At 38.2% G+C, this 11,307-nt stretch overlaps 1 protein-coding gene across 2 annotated transcripts in view; it reads left to right on the forward strand.

The window, feature by feature from the left end:
- LOC104607784 (uncharacterized) overlaps positions 1 to 10,801 on the forward strand; it is a 30,395-nt gene extending 19,594 nt beyond the window's left edge. The window contains exons 6-10 of one of the 2 annotated variants that reach the window (XM_010273479.3): positions 1,083 to 1,169; positions 4,425 to 4,485; positions 4,624 to 4,699; positions 9,790 to 9,863; positions 10,444 to 10,801. In XM_010273479.3, the coding sequence (XP_010271781.1) occupies positions 1,083 to 1,169; positions 4,425 to 4,485; positions 4,624 to 4,699; positions 9,790 to 9,863; positions 10,444 to 10,571 (426 nt within the window). In that variant the 3' untranslated portion in view covers positions 10,572 to 10,801. The remainder of the gene's footprint in view (positions 1 to 1,082; positions 1,170 to 4,424; positions 4,486 to 4,623; positions 4,700 to 9,789; positions 9,864 to 10,443) is intronic. The other variant, XM_019199519.2, reaches the window with a different exon arrangement.
- The last annotated feature ends 506 nt before the right edge of the window (positions 10,802 to 11,307 follow it).

Raw genomic sequence — 11,307 nt, forward strand, 5'->3', positions numbered from 1 at the left:
GAGGGGCCTGGATTGCCCACACAACTTCCATTAAAGATCATTTTCTTCCAGCCACAATTTGGGGGTGACCACTCCTCAACTATTTTCTGTTTTCTGGATGAGGAGGCAGCAATTACACCCCAAGACCTGAGGAAGTTCTCAACTTTAAAATCTGAGAAAAGTTTCAGACTTTTAGCCCAGTGTACCACTCTTAGAGTTATGACTTCTACCCGAGCTTCCTTACTTCTTTCTTTATCTTAAAAAAATCTGGAGTTCCTTTCCTCCCAAACTATTCAAAGCACCGCTGCTCGGGTACATCTCCCCAAAATCCTGCCCCTCCTATTAGTAAGGTCCAAAATATGCATATATAGGATTTCTCACCATTTCTTATTGACCATCTAATAGTTAACAAATCGAACAGCTATGATGCTCAATCAACATGACTTTTGCTGGAACTCTGCTAAATGTGCACCATTTTCTAGCTTCACTTGAATGTTTGACAATTTGACATTTGTGACCATATTGGGATGTGAACCTGACGAGTGTGAGAACTTGAGTGCGAGTCTGAGAGCAGCCACGTTGTGCCAAAAAAGCCAAAGGTTAGGTGTCTTAGGTCTGTATCCAGTCCAGTCTACTCCTCCCAAGACCCCAGGTAGCTGGGACCTACACTGGGTAATGATCTTATTGAGATATGGACCTGCAGCTCATTCCTTCAAAATTTAGTGGTATGGTACCAATAACAGAACAACATGAAGAAAAGTATTCATCAACAGTAAATAAATAAATAAATGAATAATGCATGGAGAAAGTAAGAATATTAAGAATTTTTTAAGTAAAATGATTTGGAATAGAAAAAATAGAATAAGCTTGATACTTACCAAAAAAAAAAAAAGAACAAGCTTGACAGTGCACCCTGTCCAGTAGTTCTCAACCCACTCCAGTGACCTATAAACTATTGAAAATTGTACTAGCAAAATGAATTCTGTTGGTACAAATTATAGTTCTCATGTCAAAATTCTGGTTGAGTATTTAATAGCAACCAGGGATTGTTGGTTCCAAGTTGACATTTATATGCTGAGAACCATGGTTTGTGGTTTAATCAGGTTGTTGATTCTGTAGCAAAGGAGTGTATTATATTGGCTGATCAATCAAAGGTTGTTCTCCAGCTTGGTAGCACATTTCCAGTTCCGGTGAGTTAGCATATTCTAGGGTTGTTGTGTTGAAAGGAATTTTGATGATTACATAGACACATCCTGTATGCATATTTTATTTATTTCTGCATCCTTGCTTGCAAACGCCCACACAAATAATGTGTGTGTGTGTGTGTGGATTGAAGTACTGAGAAAAAAATCTGAAGGTTTATAATTTATAGAGGATTTATCTCTTGATAGAATGGAATCAATGCTCTTGAAGGGGTCTTCCTTGACTCTGCCTTACCTGACTCTAGAATTTGGTCTATTAGTCTATTAGGTTTTTCTAGTTAAAGAAGTTTGGAGTGGGTCTATACCCCTCTTAATTAAGACTTTTGTTTGGGAGGTGTATCATCATAAGATCAATGCTAGTGACCAACTCCAAAGTCCAAAGGAGAAGGCCAAATTGATGTTTATCTCCCCCTGTGTATCCTGTACAATGTAAGTGGGGAATCTATTTACTAATTGATTTCCTAAAAATTTGCAAATGGTAATTGGGATTGGAAAGGGCACTCAATTGCTTAGATTTGTTGGAGAAGGGGATACTAAGGTGGTTATAAGCTGGTTGAAAAATGAATACACTGTCCTGGCAGATTAGGAATATCATGAGGGAGATCAAACATTATATTTATTGGAATGAATATATGGGTCCAGAGATCAACTAATAGCATAGCTGACACATTGGCAAAGCAGGGGGTGAATAGGCAATGATGGTTTTGTGCTCTGTTCAGCCCTGTCTCCTTTTTTTTTTTTTGATAGACAAAATTCAATTGATTTCATTAGAAGCAAATGATAAATAGTTTGTTACAAGCATCCCAATATGAGGCGCAAGGTGCAGCCTTACTCATTGATACAGAAACATCATAAAGTTACAATTGGGCCCAGTACAACTGTTCCCTAGTTACCCCTTGTTTAGCTAGAGAATCAGCAAAAGCATTTGCCTCCCTCCCCACCCACTGTATAGTTACCTCCATCTGCTGAGTTAACCATTTGAATTTCTTCAATTCATTTCTGTAAGCCCAGATCACTGAATCTAGGTTTTTTAGACAACCCACCACCACCTTGGAGTCCCCTTCTATCACCAAATTTTCCAATCCTAACTCTCTTGCAATCTGTACACCTTGTAGGGCTGCGTCCTCTTTCCATCAAGGGTCAATTTAGCTTTGGGACCTATGGTTGGAAGGCTTGGAAGTCGAGGGATAAGCTCAAGTTCATGGGAAGATTTAGAGATATAGAGAGAAAAAGAGTTGGATAACCAATGATAGTTTTGATATCTTGATTTACATGGATTCTCTTAAACAGTTGCAACAATCCAAATTAGGCTTCAACTAATCCCCTACTAATTTGAAGAAAACATGGCCCCACTAACATCAACTTGACATGTTAACACAAATGATTGACACAACTACTAACAGCCCGAGCCTTACTCCTAAAGACTTCCTCTCCACCTTTGAAGATGACCCATTTCCTCAGCTCCAACTTGACACCATCGACCTTGTTAGTTAATGGGCTAAATGGGCTGTTTGCATGGTTTTCAAAACCGGATCAGACTGGACGGTCAGACCGGAAAAACTGGGAACTGGTCATGCGACTGGTTTTGTTTTTCCCCAAAACCGGATTTTTGCCAAAAAACGTTGATTTGGTCAGCAAACCACTGACCAGGGTGGTTGAACCGTTCGAACTGCTCAATGGTTTTGATCGTTTTTTATTTTTTTGTCAGAATGGGCTGACCATTCGATTCGAACGGTCAGACCGTTTGACCCGGGAACCGGACCCCTGGCCGGTTCGTTGTCCGGGTCAGTTTTAAAAACATTGGCTGTTTGCACGGGAGTGTGCATGCTGGACCTGGTCTTATGCATGTGACATTTTGGAGCAGGTTGTAATGTAAAACGGAAGTTCTTTTTGGGCTAGGTGGCCTATGCCAGCCTAGAAAACAAAAAAGGGGGCGGGGGTGTGCTAATCCCTATTGTACATAATATTTTCTATGAATACTTTCAATAAAAGATTCTACCATCAATACAAACAAAATAAATGGCAAAGAAGGATTTATATAGCTGGCTCCAAATGGTCAGAATAAGGTTCTATTGAGTTGAGTTGTTCAATGTTTGATGCTAAAAATGGTCCATCATATGGGATCAGGTAGAGGTGTAAACTGTAATGTGGGGGGCTGTGCCGGCATGGCACAGCTTTGTGACTTGCCTCATGTTAGCCTGAACCACACCAGATCGACTTTTCTTGGTGCCATCGAACATCTTTCGCTACTCTCTTATTCCTGAATTGGTTGTTTTTCCATTGGAGCTGAAAGTTAATATCAGGGTTAGAACTTAGAGCTTATTGCTTCAGGAAACCCTTTCTGCTTTGATATTTGTAGTTAAGTTGCAAATGAGACATTGTTTCTCTTATCAAACCTGTGGAACTGGTGATATAACTATGAACATATTCATACTTAAAAGTTGTTTATGCATGACTGAAAAACAAATTGTTGATGCAAGTGCATGTTTTTCTATAGGCTTCATTATTATGTGCAACGCAGGCAGGTGGTTCACATACACCCTCAGATACATAAGCATGACCAAGAAAACAGCTGCACGCACATCTAGGAATTTTAGAACCTATGTCTATGAGCTCTAAGCCCTGTCCTGCAGTGGAGTCCTCCCTTCCAACCTAGACAGAAAAAAAAAAAACAAAAAATTAAAAACGAAAGCCTGACCAAGAAAAGGGGGAAATAACTTGAGAAGATACGTCTCTTTCATGTGAGAGATGGCTCTTGGGCCAAGGCTTTCCATGAGTTGTTAACTGGAAAATCATTGCAGCTAAAGCATGTAAGACAGTTTGTCCTGTTTAAACTTCTTGTAAGTACAGGCCATTTAAACTGCCTGTTCAATACTATCTAATGAGTCTATAGGACAGCCCAGTGCACGAGGCTCCCACCAATACAGGGTCTGGGGAGGGATAAATGTACGCAGCCTTACCCCTGCACATAGAAAGAGGCTGTTTCCGAGATTTGAATCCTGGTCACCCAGGACGCAATGGAGCAATCCAACTGTTGCGCGCCCACCCTCAATACTATCCAGTGAGTCTGCATTAAATAATTCTGATACATTATCAGGACCTGTTAGTTTACCTGTTCACAGTATTGAAGGACAGGGATAGGATTTAAGCAAGTTGTCTTCTGTAATTTAATCATTTCAGAACAACTAGAATACATACAAATAATTAATTCATTCATGGTAAGATGCAATTGATGTTTTGTAGGTGGAAGTTCTACCTTCTGCAATTTCACCAGTTTTGAGGCGGCTTGTTACTCTTGGAGGAGGTCAGTTCTGATATTGCTGAATCTGTTTCAAACTATTACTGCATTGAGATTATATGTTCATATATAGAATTTCTATAGGTTTCTTCAATTTATAGTTTGAAGGGTTTTTTTCAATTAACTGCAGTTACTGAATGGCAGTTCCTGAAATTCGATCTGCCTTGAGGAAGGATGGTCCAGTCATCACTGACCTAGGAAATATGGTTGTAGATGTGAGGTGTGCCCTTGTATTTCTTCATTTATTCTTGGTAGATAGAGATAAATAAGGTGGTCAAAGGACTCTATTTATGATTCAGCATCTCTTAACTGAATATAAGTCCAGTTTTGATTAATGTTGTAATGTGTACATTAAAAGAGATTTTTAGTAGCTTTTGTGTTTAATTTGGTTAGTCATCAAGATATCTAAGGAGATGGCTAGCTGGTAATGAGATATGAAGTAGATTGCTTTCTCCTTCCCATGGATTCAAAGATTAGACTTTAATTTGATGGGTGCTCTAAAGGGGACCCAGATCCATCTGGGATTGGAATTGTTCTCTTAGAGGCAGAATAGGTGTCTATGGACTTATAGTGGCTCTATTGGTGATGCAGACTCTCCTAAAGTGGAAGTAGAAGCTCTCTTAGTGGGTGTTCAAATTGTCAAGCAAGCTAGTATCTCATTTTGGCCATTGAAGACAACCTATGTGGTGATATTCTTTGCTGCCAAAGTTAGTCAGCGGTTCATGGATTTTTCAATATTTTTTAAAGGTTAACATGGCTTTTATTTGATGATAAGAATTATGAGTTAGTCACATATGTTACATAGAATGTCATACATTCTTCCATTGAGGCTGGAACATTTCACCCCACCTTGCCTTACATTAATGTACTCCATAACAAAGTGCCCCAGTATAGATGTACCCTATTCACCCTTTGTTTGGCCATGGCATCAGTCAAGACATTTGTTGATCTTTAAGTCCACTGAAGGCTTGCTTCCAGGTCTGTTTCTAGGGCTCTTAATTCATGTCATCAAATTATACTGTTTCCATATATAACTAATTTAATAAAATAATCTTTCTGCTGATAAAAAAAACTGTTGCTAGGGCTCTTAATTCTTCCAAGTAGTTCCAGCATAGCCATGACCCTTGTTTGTTGTGTATCAGACAGCTTACCACCACCTTTGTCCTTTGAGTCCCCCTCAACAACAATTTTCCTTATATTTAAGTTCATTGGCAATCTTAGATCTTGTAATACTGCTGGCAACTCTTACCTAACAGAGTTCCCATTCCCTAAGGCTGTTTTTGGTTTGAAGGAAAAGGTAGGGAAACCCATACAAGATTTGTACAGGTTTCCCTGTCTTTCCCTTCCTTTCCCTACCTTTTCCTTCAAACCAAACACAGCCGAAAGGTCTCAAATATATAGCCAACATGTGTCCATTGTGATCTCTAAGGATGCCTCACAGTTATTACCCAAATTGCACCCATCAAAGTGTAATTTCATCAACCTTTGTTTGGTGGGAAAAATGCAACGAAACAACACCGTTCTGAGAAGAAGCATTTGCTACCACAGTCCATCCTCTAAGTATATCTTCAGTGGAAAAGGCTTCAAAAGCCTTAGCTTTCTTGATTCCATAATTGCTTATTGAGTTATTCCTTTTCTTTTGAAGATTTTATTGTTCATTTCTTGCTAAAATCATCCAGAGAGTTGTGGCCCTAATGAATCTCTACATAATCTTGCCTCTCTTTGTTGATGAAGGGGGGAATGAACCCTTGGATATGAAATCAAGGCCAACTGGCTCACTCCACCAGTCCACCTGCACTCAAAAAGGTATAAAGCCAATCTCCAAATAGAAGCTGCAAATTGACAGGAGATTAATAGATAGTAACTAGATTTTCCACTTGAACACAAGAAGTAGGCAGGTCTCCTCTCAAGTCAAGTCTCAATTCCTTTCAATTCTCAACGTCGAACTTCTCTCTCTAAATCTTCCCTACCAAGCTTGGTGAAAATTAGATCTGATTGACTCATCCCCCATATCTAAGGTTCCTTTGGACCCCCATTAAAACAGTCTTAGTTCTCAAATGTTTCTAATTTTGAGAACTCTCATTTTGTGCCAAACCTTCTCAAATCCCATCCAAATTCGACCCCCTAGTTTGGTTCACTTACCCAAACTTCATCTAAAACAGTTTGAAGAAATTTTATTCCAATCTTGAGGTATTGAATTTGTGGTTCTCTCTAAAAATCTCTGCATATTGCAGGAATTTCAGCACTAAACTAGCTTTCTCAAATCCCATCCAAATTCGCCCCCCTAGTTTGGTTCACTTACCCAAACTTCATCTAAAACAGTTTGAAGAAATTTTATTCCAATCTTGAGGTATTGAATTTGTGGTTCTCTCTAAAAAATTCTGCATATTGCAGGAATTTCAGCACTAAACTAGCTTTCTAATCACTTCATACAGCCATATAACCCTGGAAAACCCTCATCTCTCTTCTCAAGACCTGCCTCTATCCCCTCAACCCCAAATTGTGTATATGACCCCTTATTCTCATTGTTTACTTTTATGTTTCTCTCAAATTTGTGCATCATGTGCAAACCAGAGGAGTTGGTGAATTACCTCTATTTACCTAGGCACCTCATTCCTTAGGGACTGAGTCATCATGGCTAATCCACCTTGCAGGAACCTGCAGAATTGTTGACGGTGATGCAAGGGCTTAAATTATTAACCCTACAGAATTGGAGGGGAGTAATTATAGATGGTGATTGCGAAGTAGTAATCCCGTGGCTCACTTCAGAAGTATAACCAGGTGGAATTTCAGAGTGTTGGTAAGGGAAGCCAAATATTTGGGAAGGAACCTGAACTGCTTGCTCAAGTGGGTTCCAAGATTGTCCAACTCCCTTGCTGATAGACTAGCCAAATCGCGTATCAACTGTCAAGGATGTATCTAGGGTTGCCTGGGCCAGGGTCCAATTCTAACTGGTTATATTTTCTATATCTGCTTTGCTTTGTTGTGTTCAGCTCGTAGGTGTTCATTGTACCTTCCCTTCTGTCCACTCTGGATAACTTCGGGCTCTCTTTTTAATTCAATACAATTCTGTTCTTTATCAAAAAAAAATCATGGTTAGTCCACTCTCATTCCATTCGTGAGGCTATTAACTTTTGGTTTCTAAGTTCAATAGGCAGTTGGAGCTCTACCTGATTCTATTTGTTGAGTTGTTTGGGAAGAAAGAAATTGAAGAATTTTCAACTGCTTGGAGAAGGTTGAAAATTGGTCAAGGTTGTCAGAATTTCAAGCATTGAGTCTTCGTCTATAATTGGTCAAGGTTGCAACTTGGGTGCCCGAATTGAACATTTTACACTTCATCAAGCCTGTATCCTCAGGTCAGAAAAGTTAACAAAACTCCATTCAAAGCCAAGTTGTATCACCATAATTGGTACACTCTTTTGGAGGTGCAGAAGGTGGTAAAGTTTCCTTTTTTTTTGATAAATAACTGAAAAGATTTCATTGAAAAAACCACCTAGCTTCCCAAACAGAGAACAGCAGGACAACAAAGAAACTTTTGTCTTCAGGCCTTTTATACATCTATCTCTTATGCATTAATAAAATGTTTTGTTCACTCATAAAAGAAACTTTTCTTGCAGATCACATCTTCACCTATCAGACAGCTATTTGTTTTCCTCCTAGATCTCTCTTTCCACAGCCTGTTGACACATGATACACTAAATGCCAAAAGGTCCCCATACCTCCTACATCAGCCCTACAGCTAGGACGCATAATTGACAAAAATCAGTACCAAGTGGATGATGCAAAGAACATATTGCATTCTCTGGGACAATCAAGCAACAAAGAAAATAAAAGAAATCTGAAAATTGTTAGATAATGCTAACATCTAATCATTTTTTTCTCCTGTAAGCTATGATGCTCAGATGCAGATATGGACATTGACACATATACAGGAAATGGGGATATGGCTCCCTATTTCCTAAAATCCTGGATATGGATAATGATACAGGTATCCTGTGTAATATGCTTATATCATGCGCATATATTTAGCTTTTGAAGTTAAAGTCATTTTTCAAGACTTAAGTCTTGCCAAATTTTCTACTGAAAAAAGTCTTTGCAAATTTAGTTAATTTCTAAAATGTGGAAATCTTTTCATAGTATTATTTGTTAAAGCATACCATTTTAGATGTCATAGAAGTGTTAATGTCATAAAGTACATCTAGAAATATCCATGTGGTACCCGGTATTGTATCCAACAAATATCATATCTGACACTGGTGCGCTAGGCATGTACAGGTATCCAGGAACCAGGATTGTAGCCTAAAAGATGTAAGCATCCAGACACTTCACTCAAAATTTTAGGGCATTTCACTCAAAATTTTAGGTTCAACCTATATGTGAGTTTGTGAGTTCACTTCAAATTAAAATTGGCAATACCTTGTTAAGAGAAGACAAAAGGTTCCAGAGGTGGGCCGTTTAGGGTCATCCAGCCTATTTAGAATTGTTAGATTTGCTGAAGTTCCTTATAGCGTGATAATTTGATGAGATATAGATTTTGGATTTAAACTGCAAAAGGAAAAAGAGCATAATCCAAGATATCAGCATAATTGTAAGTCATAATGATTAGCATTTGTCCCCAGAGCTGCAAGGTTGAAGATTCTAGTTGTATGCGACCCATTGACCTCCATCTTCCTTGTCTAATTAAGATCATATTTTATTGTCTAAAAGTAGTAAAAGCTATAGTTCTTTAATACATGTTTTTACCATTTATATGTGCATGGACTTTTCTGCTCAATATTTATATTCCTGTGAAATTTAATGAATGCATTTTTAATTCTAATTTCTGAGAAGGCTTAGTCATTACATAGAAGCAGTCGACCTTGACAAGTAAAAGTGTGTGTAGGTGATGCCTATAGTTCCTTGACTGCAGCAGGTTCAGAATCTGGAACCCATTCTATTCTTTTCTTTTTTCTCTTCTGCTTTTTTTGTGTCTGTGGAATGGAGGGGGTGAGGGAGGGTTCATTCTATGATGCTGTTTGGAGTCTATGGACTTTGATCCCCACAGTTACTGCTGGAAGAATTTTTTTGATCAATTCTGCTGGCAGAAATTTCCGATCTTTGATTTTGATTGTTGTAATGCATGTTAAGGTTCTTCAATTTCCATCTAATAAAACAAAAAGAAATAAACACAGGTTGTAATGTCTGGTTGTTTATTAAATTTTTCTTTTCATGAACTTGGGTGGTCTTGTTTTCTATTATGAAATTGAACGATTTCCATTTCTTTCTTATGTATTCAATAATCATTATTTGACTCCTTGTCTGGTCAACTAGCTTTCCAAATGGGATTCAGAACCCATCTGAACTCGAGAAGAACATCAATATGATACCTGGAGTGGTTGAAAATGGTAAGATACAAGTCTACCCTGCTTAGAAATATAAAATATTCATCTCATTCTTACTTCATGCGTCTTTCTCATCATTCCTACATGATTCGACTCTTTCATGCTGTTGACTTAGTTCAAGTACTATGTCACAAGAAGTGTATAAACCATCTTTACCTACAATAAGGGCATATGTGCAGTCTAATGACACCCGAAACAATTGGGGCACATGAACCACACGTCTGAATGAAGTCAACTGATCCATTTTACAAAGCCTCGACTCAATATCTTGGCAGACTATGTAAACCTAACCATTGGATAGTCACATCCCAGAGATGGCCAGATAACATATATATATGTGTGTGTGTGTGTTATCTGGCAGGCCATCAAAAGGATTCTGTATGGTGGTTATGGTCATCTGATCATATGGATGTGGATGCCATTATCTGCTTCATCCAGGAAGCCCCATTGGTGGCTGTTATGGCAGCATGGGTCAGAGATACATTAAGACTGTTTAGACATGCACTTTTTCCACCTGAAAACGCTTATGCTTCAAATTTTATGATCTGAAATCAAGTCTTCTTATCTGATCATGTTTCTCTAGGCATTGTTTCTGGTGTTGCAACAACTGTGTTAGTTGCCATCCAAGATGGAGAAAATGTCATAGTGATGAATTTGGAGGAGTTTGCAGAAATTATCAGTGGCCGGACAGGTGCAAGTTCTACCTCATAAGATTTTAATTCAGGTCTGGTTTGTATGGATATATGCGAATGATGCAACTAAGGGAAGGAAAAGTCCTCAATGACAAGTGTCAGATAAGAATATCTTTATCCTTGTATAATGGGGTGCCTGGAATTCAGTTTCAGTCCCTGGCGTGAAATAATCATCATACAATAGATTGTACTGAGATCTTTTTTTGTAAGTAACAACAATATTGTACTAATAAGAACGAAACGAAGTAGTATGAGAAGTAACCACAAGATACATAATAGGGAAAATCTATGATACGGAAAAGACATGATATAGAAAGAGTTTTGACCAATCAAAACCCACCCATAAGTTTTGATAAATAACATGTGATTGGCTGCAACGTTTATGATTCCAGTTGATTGGTCAGACGTTTTTTTGGATATCATATCTTTTCTATATCATAGTCGAACCCTACATAATAAGAGAGGTTACAAGTCATACCGATACCGTGCCAGGTATTGGTTATTCCAAAGGCCAATACGTATCGGACTGTATCAGTATCGTCAATACTTTAAACCTTGGTTACAACACTGTATGCTCTAAAATTGCTAAGTAACCCTTGTACCATAAAAAATAAGGAAAAAAAAAATTGTTTTTACTTTTTACCAAATTTTGCTAGCCTTAACCAAGGTTCAAAGCATTGATACTCTGAATATGCAAAATTTGTGTATCTTGAGTTTTCAACCATTGATACTCATTTTCTTTTTCTTTCTTTTTT

This window comes from Nelumbo nucifera, chromosome 7 (genome assembly GCF_055504915.1).
Source record: "Nelumbo nucifera cultivar China Antique chromosome 7, China Antique-T2T, whole genome shotgun sequence".
Classification (NCBI taxonomy): Eukaryota; Viridiplantae; Streptophyta; class Magnoliopsida; order Proteales; family Nelumbonaceae; genus Nelumbo; species Nelumbo nucifera.